This window comes from Triticum aestivum, chromosome 1B, assembly GCF_018294505.1.
Source record: "Triticum aestivum cultivar Chinese Spring chromosome 1B, IWGSC CS RefSeq v2.1, whole genome shotgun sequence".
NCBI classification, from domain to species: Eukaryota; Viridiplantae; Streptophyta; class Magnoliopsida; order Poales; family Poaceae; genus Triticum; species Triticum aestivum.
Window position 1 is genome coordinate 6,670,294 of NC_057795.1, and position 21,284 is coordinate 6,691,577.

Below are 21,284 nucleotides of genomic sequence, written 5' to 3' on the forward strand. Positions count from 1 at the left end.
AGATCCTTAACAGCAAAATCACCACTCAATGCAGCCACAAGGCGGTCTGCCGCAGCATCTGAGGAACTGATGAGAATAATATCATCAACATAGACCAGTAAATACATCGTAACCTCAGGGCGTTGAAGAAGGAACAGTGATGTGTCAGCAGTAGAAGGAATGAACCCAAGTGCTCGCAAAACCGAACCAAGACGTGCATGCCAGGCACGGGGAGCCTGCTTAAGACCATAGAGCGCCTTAAAAAGACGACAGAGATGATTAGGACGTGCAGGATCCACAAACCCTGGTGGCTGACGCATATAAACCTCCTCCTCCAGAACTCCATGCAAAAAAGCGTTCTGCACATCAAGCTGACGGAGAAACCATCCTCGAGTAACAGCAAGGGATAGTAGCAGACGAATGGTAGTAGGCTTGATAACTGGACTGAACGTGTCTTCATAGTCAAGACCATACCTCTGTTTGAAGCCCTTAGCCACTAACCTTGCCTTGTAACGCTCGATGGAGCCATCAGCATGCCGTTTAACTTTAAACACCCACTTAGAGTCAATGATATTGACCCCAGACACTGGAGGAACAAGCTGCCAGGTGTCATTCTTCAGCAATGCTTGAAACTCCTGTTCCATCACGGCACGCCAGTGGGGAATGCCTAGTGCAGCCTGAAAGTGGCGAGGCTCAGCAGTGGGATCCGCAGCAGCATGAGCCATGCACGCGGCGAGCCACGCAACAGTTCCATCGGTCCAAATCTTAGGCTGAAAGACACCGGTCTGACTGCGCGTGCGATGTCGAGGAGCAACAGGTTGTGGTGATGACGCAGGGCATGATGCAGGCGACGAAGAAGGCGACCCCGAGTCGCCAAGGCTCGCGCTGGAGCCACTGGGCGTCGGGGAGGCGGGCGGTGTGGCGCCCGACACGGCCACGTCGCCCAGGGCCACGCTGGAGCCACTGAGCGCCGAAGAAGCAGGCGAGCCTGGGGTGGCCGGCCCATCGGGAGCCGAAGCCGGCCCAGGCGAGCCCGGCGTGGCTCGCCCAGGAGCAACCTCCTGCGAGGCCATCTCGGGCAACTCCCACGAGGCGGGCGAGGATGCCACTCGCGGAGCGGGGTCGGGCGATGCCCGCGATGCAGCCGCGGGCGCAGCTCTTGCGGGTTGCGGTGTACCGCCCGATATGCATGCCCCATGCACGCGATCGTCCTCCGGACGCGCCGATGCTTGTTCTTGAAGGAGCTCGAGACGAGCGCCACGGCCAACACCTGCAGCATGGTTAGGGAGCAACACAGGAGCATATGCAGCATCCACAAATTTATCAGGCAGAGGTGTGGTAGAAGAAGCGTCTGGCATAAGAGTGATAGAGGTATTCGGAAGTGCACGAAGGGGAAACACATTCTCATCAAAAACGACGTCACGAGAAATGTAAACGCGATTGGTGGGAACATGTAGGCATTTGTACCCTTTGTGAAGGGAACTATACCCAAGAAAAACGCACTTTTTCGACCGAAACTCTAGCTTATGTTTATTATATGGACGCAAATGAGGCCAACAGGCACACCCGAAGACTTTGAGAAAGGTGTAGTCTGGGATTTCATTGAGCAAGAGTTCAAGTGGGGTTTTCATATTCAGTAGTCGTGAAGGAAGCCTATTGATCAAAAAACAGGTAGTGGAGAAAGCATCACTCCAGAACCTAAAAGGTACGGAGGCATGAGCTAACAAAGTGATGCCAGTTTCTACAAGGTGACGATGCTTACGTTCGGCAGTCCCATTCTGCTGATGCATATGGGGGCAAGACACATGGTGTATAATCCCAAGCTTGTTAACGAACGAGTTGAGGTTGTGGTATTCACCCCCCCCCCAGTCGCTTTGGACATGAATAATTTTCTGGCGAAGGAGACGCTCAACATGTGCTTGAAACTGGATAAACACATCAAACACATCAGATTTTTTCTTAATAAGATAGAGCCAGGTAAACCGACTGTAAGCATCAATGAAACTGACATAATAATTATGGCCACTAACAAATGTTTGGGCATGACACCATACATCAGAAAAAATAAGCTCAAGAGGATGTTTCACAACACGACTAGACTCTAAAAACGGGAGTTGGTGACTCTTGCCCTGCTGACAGACATCACAAATAGTTTCAGCAGTTTTATTTGACACAACTGGTAGCTCATGACGATGCAACACATGACGGACTATGGGAGCGGCAGGATGACCAAGTCGCGCGTGCCAATGTGTAGGCGAGACACGAACACCACTGAACGCCTGAGGAGAAAACTGCATGGGAGGTGCGGTTGGCGCGTCAAGTGCATACAAGCCACGGCGAAGACGACCGCTAAGCAGAACGGCCCTCGTGTCCCGATCCTTGATAAAGAAACGAAAAGGGTGAAATTCAGCAAGGACATTATTGTCACGAGTAAGTTGTGGAACAGACAACAAACTATGCGAAGCAGTGGGAATACGAAGGATGTTAGACAAATGCAGTTTTCGTGAATTGTGTGCAAGAAGGGATGCCTGACCAACATGGGAGATGCGCATACCTGCTCCGTTAGCGGTGTGCACCTGATCATGACCGCGATATGGCTCCTGGACCGAGAGCTTGCTCGTGTCGTTGGTGAGGTGGTTGGTAGCTCCCGTGTCCATGTACCACGAGGGATCAATCGAGTAGGATGGAGTACGCCCGTGCTCATGACCCACCACCGCAGCGGCCGCCTGTTTTTCATTCCCCTTGCCATTGTTGCCGAGGCCAAGGAAATCTTGCTTGTAGCGGCGATGACAGCGAGAAGCTATGTGGCGCTCAATCCCACACAGCTGGCACGTCTGCTGAGCACCACAACTGGGGCAGCAAGCCACCGGCCGTGATCCCCCTGTGATGGACGGCGCGGCACCCCATGAGGGCTGAGATGTGCCCGCCGGCTTGGCAGGAAGCGACGGCTTCTGCGATTTGCCACGGGTTGCGGCGTTAGCAGAGGCAAAACTCGGAGTAGATCGACGCGCTTTGATGCGCTGTTCACGACCAAGGAGCCGCGCATACAGTTCTCGTGGCGGGAGAGGCGCCTCGCGTCCATGGACGTTCTCAATGAGATTGTCATAGTCATCATCGAGGCCATTGAGCACATGAGTGGTGAAGTCCTCATCTCCAAGGGGCTGGCCAATGGAGGCCAGCGTGTCTGCAAGTCCTGACATCTTGTTGAAGTACTCCGTGATGGTGAGGCCTCCAAGCTTGGTCTCCCCCAACTCAGTACGGATAGAGTGAGCACGCGCCTGAGACTGAGAGGCAAAACTGCTGTGAAGTGCAGACCAAGCCTCCCGGGATGTCGCGGCGAAGATGACAAGCGACGACACGCTCGGAGTCAGCGAGGACTGGATGGCCGAAAGTATCGCCTGGTCTTGGGCCACCCACACATGATGAGCCGGGTGATACGGCGGCGGACACGGGATAGAGCCATCAACATAGCCCTCCAAGTAGCGACTCCGTAGGAGAGGTAGCACCTGCGCCCGCCAGGATAGGTAGTTGTCCGGTGTAAGCTTCACCGGAAGAAGATGCGAGAAGTAGAACGGCGATGGCGCCGGAGCATAACCCGCATGGGGACCCATGTTCTGCCCATCATGGGGGGCGAGGGCCAAGGACGCCTCGTAGCCAGGACCGGAAGGGGCATCGACCGGACCAGGCGTGGCCACTGAAGACACGGCGGGCGCGGCGCCGTAGGCCGCGCCATAGGGTGACGGCGCCATCTGTGACGGCGGAGGCATCGGCCAGGTAGAAGGCTTTGGTGGCGCGGCGCCGTAGGTTGGTGCAGGGGCGCCGTACCACGGAGCGTAGGTCGGGGTAGCGCCATAGTAGGGCGGAGGGGCTCCGTAGGGTTGGGGAGCCGCCCCGTAGGCGGACGGTGCAGCGCCGCGAGAGGGTGGCGGCGCGAAGGCGAAGGTCGAGGGCGAGGCGCCACCAGTGGCGATCGGCGGCTGGGGCAGGCTCGGCCCGCCCTGCTCCTGCCCACCCTGCCCGCCCTGCAGATGGCTTTCGGCGGGCAGCGGCGGCTGCCGCCAAGCCGTGGCAAGCGGGGGGGATGTGAGGAAGGGCGACGAGGGAGCGACGGGCGCGCCAGCAGGAGAGGAAGCCGAGGCGGCGGTGGAGTGCGCGGAGGCCATCGGGCTAGGCGGCGGCAGCGATCGGCGGAGGCGGTGGCGGCAGCAAGGGGTGCAGCGGAAGACGGGAACTCTACTCTGATACCATGTAAAACTAGAATATTGGGGCAACTGCTCGACACCCTTGGGGGGTGCGGCTATCTCATTATATATAAGTACTAAAGGGTATAAGTACAAGTACAACATGTATACACAAGTCTACGTATCCATATACAGTCTAACATCGCTGCCAACGACGGCGCTGTTGCCCCTACGTCGCCCCGAGCTTACACCACTGAGGCATCGTCCCCCGCTCCACGGGCGCGCATAGGCAGAGTAGAGTAACTTTCTGACTAAGCACGCGCGCTCAGCCTAGCTAGAGCCCTGGACGCGCACTGTCCATGCTTTGCAGCGAGCATGGTGCGGGTTTCAACGCGCTTCGACGCCGGAGACCTCCAACGTTGCGTCGCCTCGTCCTCTGGCTCCAGTACGAGCGCCGCGAGGACAAGTTTGACCGCCGCTGCTGCTTGATACCTGTAGCCGGGCCGGACAACCTCGCTCCTTGAATGTGCCCGCTCCGTGGTCTTCCCCATGAAGTCCTCTGTGCGATGAATCTGGTACGGCGGTGATGGCGTCACCGGTCAACGTGGCCACGGACGGCAGCATCGACTCGCTCGTGGTCTTGTTCCTCCAAGAGCTCACCATCGCCAGCAGCTCCAGACCTTGCACGTTGATAGAATGCCCACATTAGAGATAAATCAAAGGGGAGAAATATATTGCTACATGGACTAGAACTAGTCAAAAGCCATGCCGAGTCAGTGCAAAAACAGCTTTGGTTGACTTGAGGGTCGAAACTTGTCAGTGCAAAAGCAGCATCATTTAATTAGTTAGCTGAGTAAACATGGACCTAACTTGTTCACAACACATGTTATTTGAAGAATTGAGATTTCTTTACCTGATTCGATGCTTAAATCTTACTGTAAATCATTTACTTGGTAACATTATCATCACTTGCAGGCAATGTGTAGATTGCGATGTCAGAGTTGTCAGAGTAATTAAGTAACACTTCACTGGCCGGCCGAGTACTATAATTATGGAACAGAGGGAATGGTATTATGTAAGAAGATTCTGTGTCCTTTGGTTACTTTTGGTGCTAGCTGATTCAGCTGAGGTACCAGTGTGTTTCTTTACAGCCTCATTTAGTCAGTCAATGAGCCACCTATCTTATTTTATAGACCAGTGTTATTATTATTGATGCTCTCTGCTAGCTACGTACGTGTGTACAAGTAGCTCTATACTAGTTTACGTTAGACCGTTACCTCTTTACACTGTCGCCTGTCTTTTTGCATCGCAAGTCTGCAGCCAAGCCCAGCATGTTTTCGGCCCTTTTTCAGCCACCGAACTATCAGATATGCTCACGCGGTAATGCTTTTTGGTGCACCGGTAACAGTCGCTGTGCTCAGGTTCAATAGGATATGGATACATAGCGGCTGATGGTGGGCACATTGCAACGATGTCATGGTGATCGTGCGACTATGCGACTGGCGGGCAGTAACTGGGCAAATATACCCTCCATATTTTTCCGTATTTTTCTCCGACCAAAGGCTAGTCAAGCCAATGCCAAGCATTTTTTGTTACTCATCAGTCCTACAGTCTGGTTTTGTTAGACCATCCTTGAAGGCGTATTTTTGGTGCAGTTTACTCATGATCTTAAGACCTTTAGGAGTTTCTGCAGCATTTGATGTAACAAATGGAGTAAGTGTCATTTATTTCCTTGTTCCATGACGATGTCGACTGCTTAGGTCCTTTCAAGAGGAGAAAACACCGAAGACCAGAAAGAAGAAAAAAAGACCATTTTACTCTGAACTGGTGTGCATTTGTACAACGAGACGAGTATTAATAATGTCCAATTTTGAGCAGGTTTCTTTGCTATGATATGCTAAATATTAGTCTATCCATTTCATGCATCTTTCATGATGCAATGAGCTTGGCTTGAGGGATCAGTGGACGGTTCCATGTCAGCATTGACAGCGTGGAGTCTAGGCAGAGTGGCGCGGTAGGTCTCAGCGGCGGATGTGGGATGATGGACGTGCATAGGGAGGAGGCGTTGTCTGGCACCATGGTGGCGTCGATGGCAAGCCTGACAAGGTCAATGTGTCGGTACCTACTCTAAAGATGGATCGGTGGGAGACGGTAGCAGCAGCCTCTGAGAGTGCGCCAGACCGGTGTCTGCCCCAGTCCCGGCAATGCGGCTTGGTTGAGGCCTCTGGCTTTAGATGTTAGGCTTTGGTGCGAGGTCTGCTTGGTATTCTGCTCGGACAATCGGCACCCCTTCATCAACTACATATCTAGCGATAAATGTTGCCAAGGTGGTGGATTCAGATTTACTGATGTATTACTTGGTAAGGGCTTTGTGAATAATTAATAAAATGGGTCCATGTATTGCCCAGATGCAGAGGTTGAGAGTCATCCTCCTTTTTGAAAAAAAATGAGCTTGGAAAACTGTCTGTTCTTACTTCCCAGTCTTGTGATGGAGTATGTTGAGAATTTATTGTAGAAAATATTGGATGGATGAATATTATTGTATTATTGATCCGACCCTATTTATAGAGTACAACATGCGGCGAGACTTGAAGTACAAGACAATTCATAGTATATTAAAACTAATTCTATCTTCATCTCTCCTTATCTTCAATTAAACACGTTTATATTCTAACATTCCCCCTCAGTCTTAGCAGAAGTGAAGCAGACGAGTACGACTGAATTTGAAGTCTTGTGCTTTCGTCGTCTTCTCCGCTGCGTCATCATCAACTGCGTCTTTGATGGGTCGACACCTAGGGCGTTGACTGTGCCCCCTTCTGGTGCCTTCCTTGTCACTCCTCTCTCTTCCCTCCCGCAGTCACAGCGAGAGTGGCGTGAACGTTGGTGACGACGCGGGTGCTGTTGACTGGAATTGTTGCCGATATGTTGCTGTAGACGTAGCCATTAATGTCAATGTCGAGATAGCCGATCATGGTGATGTAGACATGGTCGAGGTAGTCGTGGTCGATGTTGGGGTCCTCGTGGATGATGAAGCCGCACAAAGCCTAGAGGCGCAAAAAATATGCGCTATGACGGAGCTGCAGAGAATGACGATGCACCTTGCGGATGTCAGAGGGTGCTGTCGGCGATGAGTCCACCGGTTTTGCCAAGACCGGAGGAAGAAGCTCATCGAGCACACATCGTTTTTGCCAGAACCGTGTGCCCGTGAAGTGTTGTCACTGAAGTGACGTCGTGTCGATGCAGTCGTGTCGTCATGGATGACGCGGTCGATGCCGTCGTCGTGACGCGGTCATTGCTGTTGTCGAGGTCGTGTCTTGCAGAAAAGTCTGTCAGAGGACACTAGGTGTCCATCTTGTGGACGAGGTGGCAGCGGTGTGTTGACGATGATGCACTACAACAAAATTGACATACTGTGACGAAAATTCTCGTGACAATGGAGGAAAACGTCACCAAAAATCCTAATGTGTGATGTTGTCGTAGGTGGCGTCACTAATTACCGCAAATCGGTGACGATAAACGTCACCAAATTGCCCCGACCTCTCAGCACATCTGACTCTCAATTTTTGTGATGTTTTGGTAATTTCCATGACGAGCCCGCTAGAGTCACCGAGTACTACGAATGTATGAAGATAATTTTTGGCATGTTACGTATTGTAGTCAGACCCACCATAGCTAGTTCTTGGGTTATTGAGCGATTGGACCAATGTGTCAATGTTGGCAGTGGGTCCTGCCATAGTTTTTTCAAAGGCTACCCAGTGTTGTAATTTTTTTTGTTATAATATAAAGAGGCATTGGCCATGGAAATACTTATACTATTTTTTTGTAAAGGTAAACCTTATTTTGTTCTTTCAAATTTAAATAGGTAGTGGTTGGGAAAAAAACTTGAATCGAGCACCCATGAGCTGATGTTGTTTATCTCAAAAATAAAAATGAAAATAAGGGAGCCAAGAGGAAATGAGTGAACACTATTTTCATATCTATAGCATAATAAATAGTGAGCGGGTATGCAAAAAAACCTTCAATGGTGCAGTCGTGAGCTAATGTTGTTACGTTTCTATCCAAAAGTTAAAATGGAAATATGAGAGTCAATGGGATATTTTTTAATTCGTATCTTATTTTAGACTATCTTATCTATAAAAAGGTAGTTGCCAGGCAACAAGCTTTTTTGCTCCAGGAGTTTGAACGGGCGAACACCATGATCTGCACCCATTATAAAACGATGCACACTAGAATTCAAATCCATCCACGGAGGAAAAAAATCAACTCCATGCGCGGGTCAGCCAATTTGGCGCTAGGTCTCACGCCATGCTCTATGCCTCCAAATAGAACCCTAGCCCAAAAAAATCCCCAAATACACCTGTGGCTGTACCCACTCGTACCTGACTCAAATCGCATCTCACAGGCGGCGCCCCCAAATCACTCGTCGCCAGCCGCGCCACCGAAACCCCTCCCTGCCTCCGCCCTCTAGCCTACCGCCCCACCCAATCCCTCCCTGCTTCCCCGTCCCCAGCCACCACTACATCGCCGCCGGCCTGCTCCATTTGCTGCCTGGTCCGACCTCCATGCTACCTCCACCGCCACTTCATGGATGACTTGTCGACCATCGCCTACTCCATCTCTGGCGCCTTCCTCAGCTTCGTTTCTCACCTCGTGCCTCACCAAGATCTGGACGCTGCCTCACCACCCCTCCATCACCCACTACTTGAGATGTAGATGGTGATTTAGAAGATTGGTTTCATCCGATGAGCAACAAGACGACGGCGGTGGGAGACCAGGTTTGAGAGAGGTAACACAATGATGCAGACAGGCTAGAGGATGGGTCGGAAACTCTGCAAGGAACCTGACTACAGCACCATTAGATCTGCTCCCCTTCGAACTACTTGAATGTAATATTTCGCTGCTTCCTTTTTCTTCCATAATTTCCTGATGTGGGATTTGTGATCTGGAATTTCATTCTTCTAACCACGTATTTGAGATCTCCTTTACCTAGTTGCAGTTCATGTAGATAAGGAGTAAGATCAATTTCCTTTGGTCTTATCAAAGGTATGCATGGTTTATACTTATATGTACCTGACTGTCTATAAATTTCTACAATGAATAATTTCAACTCAAGTTTCCCTTTTAAGCTGCAAGATTATGCAATCTCCATCATGCTCAAGAACATCTAATATGTGACTAGACTCTACATTCAGAGTATTAACAGTGAAACTGTACTAGGAATAGCATTTTATTAGTAACTATGCACAAGAAGTCAATATTCTGTGATTACAGTTAACAAGGTAAAGATATGTCGAGGGCTCGTATCATGGGCCATATACTAAAAGGTTCATTCAGATGCTAATACTTCTCGGTGAAAGAGAAAATGATTATGTTATTCCGTTTTATTCCCCTAATAACGCAGGCGCATTAATCGACTTCTCACTGTAGGTAGCAGGACTGGGTTTGCAATATCAAGATAATCTTATCAATCTTGCTATGTTGGTAAAGTCTGAAGCTCAATATTTTTACTACTTGCTTGTTGATTCTCCACTTTCTGTTTTGTTACAGTCCAGCAATATTGCAGTCCAGTACTCGACAATTCCTTACCTGGTTGTGCATGCCTAACATTTAAGGTCATCATGTCCTTTCTTTGCGCATAACTTGTATTTTATTTGTTATATTTAGATTGAGGAAGTATTGTACAACTACAATGCAAGTACACAATTAGCTGTATCTGCTGGAGAAGGTGAGTAAGCACACAACTGATTAAAATAGTGTAGACACTACTAGTAGTTGCTTATGGCACTTAATTATACATATAGAAGGTGATGAACGGTCAAATTCAAAGCATGTCTGAATCAATTCAGAAATGAGAAAACATAGAGTTAATAGGAATTAGGTGGCCTGTAGTGGTTGGGTGATGACCTCTAGATACTGCATTATTCTAAGATTATTCACTATTTTGAATGGATGAATGAATGTCACTCCTTACTAAAGAGACATTTTTGTGTTTTGGTCTGTGATTTTTTAGTACATTACTGATATGTTTTTCAGTGATGTGTTGATCAAAACTTTTGTAGGGCCTGTTTGGATGGCAGCCCACGGCTGCCCTTCCAAAATATTGGCCGTTGACCAACAGGCTGGCAAGTGTTTGGATCGCATCCAAAATTTCGGATCCCAGCCAAATTTTTTGCCAGCCCTTGCAATTCTATACGAGCGTGCAGGCGAGTTGTTGGCGGCGATTTCCTTCACCAAAAGGTTTACGGACCCTCATTTTGGAAGGGCTGGTGGGGGCTGAAACCAAAAAACCCTGTAGTAACCAAAGTGTCAAACAACTATACTTATGCAACTAACTATGAAAATGTTCAGTAGATTACTATAGTTCATTGTCATATGTTGCAGTACTAGACTCACTAGTTTTTCACATGCTATTTAAAACTTTTAAGTAGCAAGTAGTTAAAAGTACAACCTTGATATATGTAAATTATTTCAACTGACAACTATTTATACAAGTTTGTGTCTTCTTGTTTTGCCAAACTAATATACTGTTTTATTAGCTCATTCGCATACCCGCAAATCTAGTTAATAATGTACTTAGATTCATAATTTGATAGATTGTATGCTTCTTAGTGGTACTCTTATATGTTTTTAGTTTGTATGTTTTCATCTCATTAAGATGCAACACACTATTGTGTTTCCTCAATTTATAGGCATCGAGGGGAGTTAGCCCTGAGACTTGAGGCACAAAACACAGCATTTGAAGAGATGCAAAAGAAGAATCAAGAAGAATTGGAGGCTTTGAAGAAGAGCCAACAAGAGAAGAATGAAGCCTAGGAAAAGAAGCAACATGATGCAGATAACCTGATTGGTTTTCTATTAAGGGCTCGAGCAACTCAACAAGAATCCATCATTTTGTCTATTGTCATGTCAAACTTGAGTTGGTGTTATTTTTTATTGTCATTTCTATTTAGAGGATGATTTGTCTAAGAGATTGAATATATAATATGATTGTTTTTTATTTCAATCTATAATGTGATGTGGCTCATATCTTATTTATATAATGTGATGCAAATTAAATACTTACTGTAATTTGCATTTACGATATAGTGGATCTGATAATTCATCGTAAATTATTTGAAATATAGTAAATATATTTTGATGATGTCATCTTCATCAATAATGGAAGTTGTGAAGCTAGTAGTGGGGTAATCTGTGCGGGTATTGACGTGGCATAAAATCAGTGGTGTTGCTCCATCATTGAATATTGTACAATATGGCATCTTTGCTCCTAACTCGTGACATTAATCCACCATCATAGAAACAGCAAGTTGTTGACATTCTATAAAACGTCACTGAAGGTACCATTTTCAATGACATTGTCTTGCCTGTGCCGTCACCAAGAGTAATCTGTGACGGGGATTCCGTGACGATGCTTGTGACGCCCATAAAACGTCACTCAAGTGTAATTTGTGACCTTATTTGCTGTTCGATGACATTTTTGGCTCGTCACAGTAGGTCTAATCTCTTGCAGTGATGGTGATGAAGACCATGTTGATGAAGACCTTGGCAATGAAGTGTCGGCGATGGCGTCGCGACGGCGTGTCGACGATAATGTGTCGTTTTAAGGCGTCCCTCGCGGCAACCAAGTGCCGATGCCATGTCGCGCCAGAGAAGTCGATGAAGATTGCATCTCGCTCGACACCGGCCTGGTGCGTGTGGGTGGTGCATGTTGAGATCACTTCTCGTAGACGTGCTTGACGAAGTATATTAGCTTGTAGCTTGGCGTAGTCGTACAGTTTGATGATGCGGTGCGGGGTTGGTGCAGATCGCTCGGTGATTCCGCGCTGATGGCTTGGTGTAGGCGATCCATGCGGCTCGATGTAGATGTAGTGGCACGGCTCGGTGAAGCGCCGTCCTGTGTGCTCTGGATAGACGAAGTGGTTAGCACCGATGGAAATTATCTGCATGGGGCATGACTGCATGCAAACGTAATGATTCTGCTGATCTCCTCGTGTGCCTAGCTCATGGTTGGTTGCTGGATCGATGAAGCCAACTTGTTCCTGGGCTGGAGTCCCACGCGTGGAGCGTGACAGGTGTTGCCTGCCGTGTGTCGTCCGGATCGAAGCCGGCTGCTCCGCCGCCCGAGCCCCGCGTACGCCTGCTCCTCGCGATCGCGCTCAAGTCGCCGGCAACCCGTAGTTCGCGCGCGTTGGAGTCGATCGTGCGCTCGTGACAGGGTCTACCTGCCCCGCCGCGCATGAGTGTGCCGCTTTCTGGTTTACTAGATCGTTATTGCGCCTTGGCGTGAGGGTACCGGTTCCAACGTCGGTCAAGCAGGTGATGGTAAGCCAATAGTAATCCAATAGTAATCCAGGTTTACCATATGCATTCATAAAGGATAACAATACAGCAAAAAAGAAACATTGAATTGTGATAGGAGCGAGACATAGTGGTGCTCAATATCGACAGCGCGCACGAGGGTGGCAGTCCCAACTATGTGGTTAAGCAGGTAATGCTCAAGTTAGTAGGAATCCTGATTTAGCGTAGTATTCAAACATGACAACAAAATTAAAAAGAGAAAACATTTACTTGTAATAGAAGCAAAACATCATCAAGTTCAATATCATTAGGAGATTATATGGCAACATCAAGTTTAGTGCGTTCATGAGACCATAAAAGGTAACCACTTGACTTAAGTTAAATACTAAGAGCGTGAACACAAGAGAGCAAGAACATAATAAAGAAGAAAAAGGCAGACACAGTGGGAGTAGAGAGGGTATAACTACAAAGCCACGGCTATTAGGTATAATAATAAGTAGCTCCATTCAACTACCTTGTCGATCAAGTTCATAGGCGGCACTTCACATGAACCCTAAAATAAATACTATAGCGTCCCTTGCTCCAAAGTAAAATTATGGATTATTGCTAGCATGACTTCAGTCAACATAGGTATATACACCAAAAAATATAGCACAAAATGAATGCCCTGCTGTAATCTTCTTAACAGAATATATTTTTGTAATTTTATGTTATATATTCCTAAATATCAAAGTCAGGTTTTATCAGAACATAGTTCACTTACAGTCGCTGCATAGAAATGATACATATTAATGCATAATGTTTTGCACTTAAAGAACGGCGCCAATGACTCATTAAACCAGTCAAAAATCGAAAGTGATAATTAAATGATGTTATCAGTCAAGTAATATAAAGGAAGACATGTTATAGATGTAAGCAGAATGCTTTTATGTCTTAAGATCTCCTTGGGATATTCATCGACGATCGAGCAATATAAATGGATTTCTGATCCATATTGGTCATAGAAGCAGTCTGACATAGATGCATTGAACAGTAGAGATTAGATGCAGTCGACATAGATATCTTAGACGAATTTAACATAGCATTATGTATTCCAAATTTATACATGACCAGCAGAGTCTAGTGCCAAAAGCAAACAGGTTTCTAGTAGAGGCCATACACACACAAATTCATAGGCTATTTAGGTAGATTGGTAGACTGAACATCAATTGAACATATGTTCAGAGGGCGTGGACAGTGAGATGCCTGAGATTAATTGAACATATGTTCAGAAGGCGAAGTAGATTGAAAATGATTTTCAGAGGGCGTGCATTGTGAGAGGCAGGCGACTGTAGCAGCGCTTGAAGGCGAAGGCATATATATTCCTTCCTTCATATTAGCTGCATGGAAGAAGTATGCCCAGCCTTTGGTTTATTCTGTTGTCAACTCATTTGATGAGGTGGGCTTTGATACACATATTTCCATCTGCAGATTTTATTAGCAAGTCATAAAGCTTTGGGCGAATATAGCAGCGGAGATATTTGTCGGTGAAATTGACCGAGATATACTGCAAATCAAAAGTAACAACACGAAGGTTAGGAACATTCGAAATGAAAGGTAACATATATAATTTTCTGATTTGTTTATTCTACAAAAGGAGTGACATAATTCAACACGTAAGTAGCTAGTCATTTCTCTAATTCATTAACACCCTTGTGAAGGCAAGTGATTCTTCAATTCATAACTTAAGTTGTATATTCTTAAACCAACTTTTGCTAAAAAAAGGGGTTCTAAGAAACATCAGCAAGAGCTCAGCAGATACATGTGCTCCAGGATTTGGCCATAGATCTGTCCTCCAAGTGAAGATTTAAACCATATGTCTCAGTGCAGAGTCAACATAAATAACTCAAACTGTTACGTATCTTATGATGTACTACCCCATGACGCCACCGTTCATGGTAAGGAATGTACATGAACTTTATAAAGGAAGAAGTAATCTTGATAAAAGAAAATTGGCATGGCATACCAAAATAGCAACGCCTATACTAAATAATGTGACTAATGTGTTGAAATTGCGGCATTTCAAATTTGTCAAACTCTGCACGATCACCTCATGTCGCTCAGTACACTACTGCTTTGAGACATCAACGCCCTACAAAATATACAGAGGGGGTAAAAGGAATGGGACATGTATTGCAAAATAATAACTGAATGATTATCGGTGCAAGAAAAAATAAATTTCCTTTTGATGTTCACTTTATTCATATGACAAGTATGGGTTTAATCAGCAGTACGCAGAAACTTGTGTGAATTAAAATACCAAGTTCGCTATGGGAAGTATAGTTTCTCTGTGTCATTGTGTCAAGACAAAACATGCTATTTCACATCCACTTAGAATTATAAGTTCTAGTAGCGGTGCTACCTGCAGGCTGCAGCAGTTGTAGCATGGAGCCGGCTGTCAGCATGGATGAGTTCACAGTAGCGGTGCAGGGTCCAGTTTCACACAATGAACCCCATTCAAATCCTTTAAAGCATCCAATTGTTAAAACAGATAAAGAAGAAAAGAGCTAAATCAGCTCAACCGGTCACCAAAAAGAAAAAAGAAGAAATGAAGAACTAAAAACCCAAGAATGTGAAGCTACACTGCAATGGGCGAGTGGATAAGAATCACAGACCTGTAGTGGCACAAGCCTCTGGATCGAAGAAAGTGGCTAGGCAGTGACCAGGATGACAAGAGAGGTGGCGCCTCATACAAACAGGAAGAGGTAATCAGAAGGAAAGAACCACTATTATTAATTAGAGTTATTTTTAATTAGGCAAAGGATGCATTACAACACTGGATCCTAAGCCACAGTTGAGGCATACAAAACTACAAGTGTCTATTATTTTCATATATAAACAACCTTTAGTAAACAACCTTTAGTATCTCAACCAGAACGAAAGCAAAACAAAAAATCATGGTGAAGTAACCAGCAAAGGAAGAATGAACCTTTTTGGAATTTTGAAGCAGCAAGACATGAAAAGTTCTCTTTTTCCTTCAATACTAAACACATTAGGGGAGGTAGCTGAAGTTTTATTGCATAGTTGGCTCAGATTCCCCTTTCCTCGATCATATAACCTACCACTGTCATCTCTTATCACTAGATCAATCTGTTTATACAGTAGAGCTGTCCTGGTTATCACTCAACAAGAATGACCATCCAAGGACAACAACAAGTATCACATGACCCAAAAGGATTCTAGAGACAAGAGGGAGGATCCAACTTGATACCCACAGGTTCCTCGATTGCTCAAAGGCACACTAATTCCACCCAGGTAATCATCATCGCCCTAGCACGAACACCACTTGAGCATAAATAAGCAACACCTTTAAATACAAATAAAAAACTGGTTCAGGGTTCATTGCATAGCCGCCACGGACGCCATCGCTGGCGGCGTTGATCTGCCGCCCTCCTCCGTGGCCGCTGCCACCGTCGCCGTGGCTGGTGGGAGCCACCTGCATGGGAGGGAGGGAGACGGCTGCAGGAGCAAGCGAGAGAGGAGGCGGCAGCTAGGTTTGCACCGTCCCGCGGTGGCATGGATGGAGTGAAACTATTCATTCCAGCAGTGTTGATCCCAGATCCAACAGCCCAGCCTTCTCCAGATCTCGATCCAACGAGTGAAAACGCATCAAGGGAAATGATCCAACGGCCGAGAATCGCTGAGCTCTGAGGAGGCTCGGTGGAACATCCATCTCTTATTTCTTGATGTGGATAAGCAACACGTTTAAATACAAAAATAAAGGTTTCAGGGTTAATTGCACAGTGGGCTCAGATTCGCCTTTCCTCGATCATATAACATACTCATGTCATCTCTTATCACCAGATCAATCTGTTGATACAGTAGAGCTGCCCTGGTTATCACTCAACAAGAATGACCATCCAAGGACAACAACAAATATCACACGTTCAAAAAGGATTATAGAGATAAGAGGGAGGATCCAACTTGATACCCACAGGTGTCTCGATTGCTCAAAGGCACACTTATTTCAGCAACGGCTAATCATCATCACCCTAGCATGAACACTACCGATCAATCTAGCAAATCCAGGAGCATAGCTATAGGACCAGGACATCCACATGTAACCAGAGTATCACATGAGCTCCTATGATAGCAACTAAACATGAACAGCAGCCTGTAAACCCTAAGATAGCATGGATCCACAACTACAGAGCTCAAGTAGGAACCGATGCATGAGTAGGGCATAGAGCATCAACCAGATGAGCACCACATCAATATAGCCACGGCCATGTCCCAAACAGTAGCCGAAGCAGAGGAGCAAAAGGAAGATGGAGCTAACCGAGGGAGGTTGTAGCCGAGGCAGTAGTCAGTGCGTGTCGGGGTTGCGCCTGAACGCCGTCCAACTGGTGAGGCACCATCTACAAGCTATGTATTTTATGTTCAATTTTATTTGAGTCAATTGCACGGTTCAGTTTAGTCCAGAAAGTTACAACTCGGGTTTGATGGTGCTTACTACCTCTCCTACTGCCTCCCATGCTGCCTCCTGCTCCTTGCCTCCTCCCAGTCAATAACAACCCCGACATCTCCTTCCGGGTAGTGACTGTGGCCTGCAGCACATCCATCCTAGTTAAGAGAAGCAAAACTACGAGCACAATAATCTTATTATTTATTAGGATCAGAAATGTTTTCCCAAGTGACAAACTTAATATCAGCAACCCTCGCAAAAAAAGGGTTTTACATCTGCAATGTAGGAAGTGATGGGTACCTTGATTAGAACCGATGGTATGATGAGGTGAATACACCTGCAATTATAAGATTGAAACATCAAGTACAACTTGAAGGTTTCTTCAACAGCAAGCTGCTCATTTGGTGACAGCTGAACTCTCAACGGTTGACGGCACATGTTGTCTGCCCTGCCCTGCATATTATATTATGTATAAGTAGAAGTCAAACAAAAAAGGAAGATACATTTATATTGATGAAGACATGGTTGTGTATAACAGACAACAATTTACTCAACAAGATTCCAGATGCCGCATAACAATGATAAGCAAGCAGCGTGAAAAGAGGGAGACATTTTGCTGAATGAATGAATTCCTCAACCATTCAAGTGGGAAAACCAACCATTAATTATCGTTTTCTTCTCTTGAAATTATTTATATTTATATCCGTGGTTCCCCTGCCCTGCCCTTGGTACACACATATAACTAAATAGCTAAGTAACTACTGCAGATCTAAACCAATCTAAAACTCGCCCGTGCCCCAATCCATGGTTGGACTGTATCACTCGCCCGTGCCCCAATCCCTGGTTGGATGAAGAAGCAAGCATATATAGAGTATATTTAGATGCTCCTGCTTTTTTCCACGACCCCGTTATTAACCACAGTATACAATAATGACAAGAATTAGAATCAGACTGCATTTCATATGTAGGTAAATACATCGGACTGATTCAACTATCTCTAAAACTCCATAGGAACTGGACTGGACTGGCATGCCTCCACTGAAGCAAAAGCTATTGAGAACTTTGTGGAGACATAGCAGACAACTGAACTCACATAACTGTAAGTGTAGTACAATTAACACTTGCAGGCCCCTGCTTGTAAGCACATGCATGATTCAGAGCATTGCACAGCTTCATTAACAGGGTCGCTACACTAAAAGCTCAAATTAGCGTCCGTGAGAAATGAGCGCTAGCATAGTAAGGGGCAGTTTCATTCATCCATCCATCCATTCAGTGTGGTTAAGTTTTCAGCTAAGAGAGCCAACCAATTTTATTTATGACAGCATCTGTAAAACGACTAACAATGACAGTTAGATGGGGCAGCGAGGAGAGGAGGAGGAGCGGACCTTGGTGTTGGTGTGCTTGGCGGTTGAGTCCCAGAGCGGGCGGAGGAACATGTCGGAGCTGGTCTCGACGATCCCGCGCGGCAGGCCCTCGGTGCTGGTCCTCCAGTTCCAGCGGGCCGCCGCCCCCTTCACATCATCCCTCTTTCTATCAACACACAAGCAACAAATGCAGGTCAATACCAGCTATTTGAATGAACCCAAGAAAAATATTCCATGCCATTCTTTACGAAATGTAGATGAAAATAATGTATCAGCAAGCATATGCTCCTAAAAAAGAAGCCAAGCCTAGGCATCATAACAAAGGTTTCCTGTGATAAGAATCAAGCCAAAGAGATTGTTATTTAACAATAAATACATGAGTCTGAGAACAAACAAACAGCAAGGATCAATTATATGTGAGCAAATAACAGAGAATACTTTGTAAACATGCTGAGCTATAGTGAACAGAACAAAGGCTAAAAATCTGCTCCTCACACAAGCATGTGTAGGCATCTAATTCCTAATCAGAGAACCCCTGGACTAAATGATCATTGCTAGCTGTATTATTTGGGATCTTTCTTCAGAACCTTAATTGAAATATCTCACATTCTATCCACAAACCTTTGAGTCATCCCTGTCAACCAATTCGTGCATACAAAGCATGGTCAGTTAAATTCAGACAAATGCATAATGCTACTAAACTTTAGTGCTGTTGTAATGGCACTGAAGATTCAACCAAGGAGGGGTGTTGGCCTTACGATGTTGGCGTTGGGGATGGTATGCACAGGCCGGAGAAGAGGCACCACCCCTCCTTGGTTGAATGTTCAGCACCATGTAGCGAGCAGGGCCAGGGCAAGGGGATTTCGGCCGGAGAGGGCATGTCGGCCTCCAGGATGGGCGTAGCTGGCCTGACCACCAGAGAAGACAACACACCCCGAGAGTGGATGTAAGAACAGAAACTGAGAGAGAGAGAGAGAGAGAGAGAGAGAGAGAGAAAGATAGAGAGAGAGAGATACCTGCACGGAGTAGACAGATGGGGGCGGGGAGGCGCCTAGCTCCGTCCGTTGCGGGGTCGTCGTTGTCGCCGGGGAGCACGGCGGCGAGCGCCCCGAGCGCCAGCGTTGCCTGGTCGGCGGGGATCTGCAGCGCCTCCGCAAGCACCGCGGCACCCACGAGCAGGCCGAGGAGGAAGACCGTGGGGAGGCGCCCAGCTCCGTCCGTTGCAGGGTCGTCGTCGTCGCCGGGGAGCACGGCGGCGAGCGCAGCGCCCCGAGCGCCAGCGTTGCCCGGTCGGCGGGGATCTGCAGCGCCTCCACGAGCACCGCGGCACCCACGAGCAGGCCGAGGAGGAAGACCGCGGGGGCTGGACCTCGACGGCGGCGGGGCAGGGAGGCGGGCTGGGCGAAGGAGACGGCGGCGGCGTGGGGAGCTGCTAGGGTTAGGGTTCATGTGGAGGAGGCGCAGTGGTGGAGGGGGAGGGACGAGCGGGTGCGGGAGGAGGAGGCAGCGGCTAGGTCTCCGTCACAGGAGCGCCCGGCCCTTTTATACCCCCACCACGTGAAATGACCAAAATGCCCTGGTGGGGGCATGGTATTTACATTCTGTTGCCATTACTATTCATTCCAGCAGTGTTTCTTTCAGATCCGACGGCCCAGATCCTCCCACCTCTCAATCGGACGGACGAGAACGCATCAAGAGAACGCATCCAACGGCTCAAAGTCACTGATCTCTGAGGAGGTTGTGTGAGGCCTTCTTCTCTTATTTCTGGATTGGCGACGGCTTGATCAGATCGGATGAAGATCAATGCTGATGCAGCCACCGGGAGAGGCGCGTATGCAAACGCGGTGGATGCCTACGCGGGACGTATGAGCATGGATTTTCTTTTTCACCGAATTGAACCTAAGGACCGTCGGATTTTTTGGGTAGCTAATGGAAAAACTAATCTAGTGAGAATCTCTAAAACTAAAATTGATCTAATGATGGGGAACTAAAAAATTGGATCTAAACTACGAGACTGATCTAATATTTGATTGATCGGGTGCCGCCCCCCCGGGAGAGGAGATTAGTCTCCCCGGGGGCGGCGCGCTGCGGAAGTGGTGAAAGGTTCTAGGATCGGCGTCGTTGGACAAACGGCTCTAATACCATATAAAATATATTGGATGGATGAATATTATTGTATTATTGATCTGACCCTCGTAGGGGTATATATATAGAGTACAACGTGCGGTGAGACTTGGAGTACAAGACAAGTCATACTATACTAAAACTAATTCCATCTTCATCTCTCCTTATCTCTAACTGAAGTACTGAACAAGTTTATATTCTAACATTTATGGCATGCATAACTACATGAAGGTTGGTTACTTGGATCATTCAGGTTTAGCCTGTTTGCACATGCATTTGACGTTCAACAACTCTGCTCGTTTGGAAACTGCAATACAGTCTTTAATTGTGAGTTTCCTTCAATCACTTTTCACATATGATATTTTTTCTGGAAAGAGATTGGAAACTAAACATGCAAGTAGAATGGCCATTTCATTTTGTAGTCGACTCACGCGATAGAATTCTCATGATTAACGGTTCCTGACTGGCCTTCTCAACACATACCGCATACTCACAATATATTTGTTTCATAACAAGAGCCAACAGGGAGGTGTAGAAGTCTTATATATACCCCTGCCTTAATTAGGATGTCAAAGTGTGTGATATGCATTCAGATTTGCTTCCGCCTTTAGCTCCATTCCATCAAAGATATTGGAGGAAAACGAAAATGTGAGAGTCAAAAAGGTGAAAGGAAAAAGAGCTCTAAAACTACAGCAATGTGAGCTCACCATTTGGCAGGGTATGCTGATGGAACTGGAACTAGGAATCTCAGTGACCAATCTAGCTTTCGGGAGAACACCTGCCATGCAACCAGAACACCTCTAACCCCATATGATTCCAGAAGATGTTTTTGAAGCAACAAATTGCCAAGCGATTGCTTCTTGTAAACATGACAATATCCATAATGACAACTTT

At 46.7% G+C, this 21,284-nt stretch overlaps 1 protein-coding gene across 3 annotated transcripts; it reads right to left on the reverse strand.

Annotated features, from left to right (window-relative positions):
* Window positions 1-13,519: 13,519 nt before the first annotated feature.
* On the reverse strand, window positions 13,520-19,745 carry LOC123103081 (uncharacterized). Of its 3 annotated transcripts, XR_006449649.1 has the most exons (8): window positions 19,283-19,690; window positions 19,025-19,174; window positions 18,288-18,432; window positions 17,203-17,355; window positions 16,954-17,044; window positions 15,113-16,862; window positions 14,860-14,961; window positions 13,520-14,589 (listed from the first exon to the last, which is right to left on the reverse strand). XR_006449649.1 is itself a non-coding variant. In XM_044524574.1 (7 exons), exons 2-6 carry the CDS (start codon window positions 19,144-19,146, stop codon window positions 16,804-16,806), a joined length of 570 nt encoding a protein of 189 aa, XP_044380509.1. In that variant the 5' UTR covers window positions 19,147-19,174; window positions 19,283-19,745; the 3' UTR covers window positions 13,520-14,961; window positions 15,113-16,803. The 3 variants fall into 3 exon arrangements, 2 of the variants coding, with proteins under 2 accessions (XP_044380509.1, XP_044380508.1); XM_044524574.1 differs by having other exon boundaries at window positions 13,520-14,961; window positions 19,283-19,745; XM_044524573.1 differs by lacking the exons at window positions 13,520-14,589; window positions 14,860-14,961; window positions 15,113-16,862; ... (1 more) ...; window positions 17,203-17,355; window positions 18,288-18,432 and having other exon boundaries at window positions 18,441-19,174; window positions 19,283-19,745.
* Window positions 19,746-21,284: the final 1,539 nt, after the last annotated feature.

Coding starts and splice junctions, on each gene's coding strand:
- LOC123103081 (XM_044524573.1), bottom strand. CDS start 19,715: ATGAACCCTAACCCTAGCAGCTCCCCACGCCGCCGCCGTCTCCTTCGC. Junction 19,175..19,282: donor CATCTGTCTACTCCGTGCAG/GTATCTCTCTCT, acceptor TCTGGTGGTCAG/GCCAGCTACGCCCATCCTGG.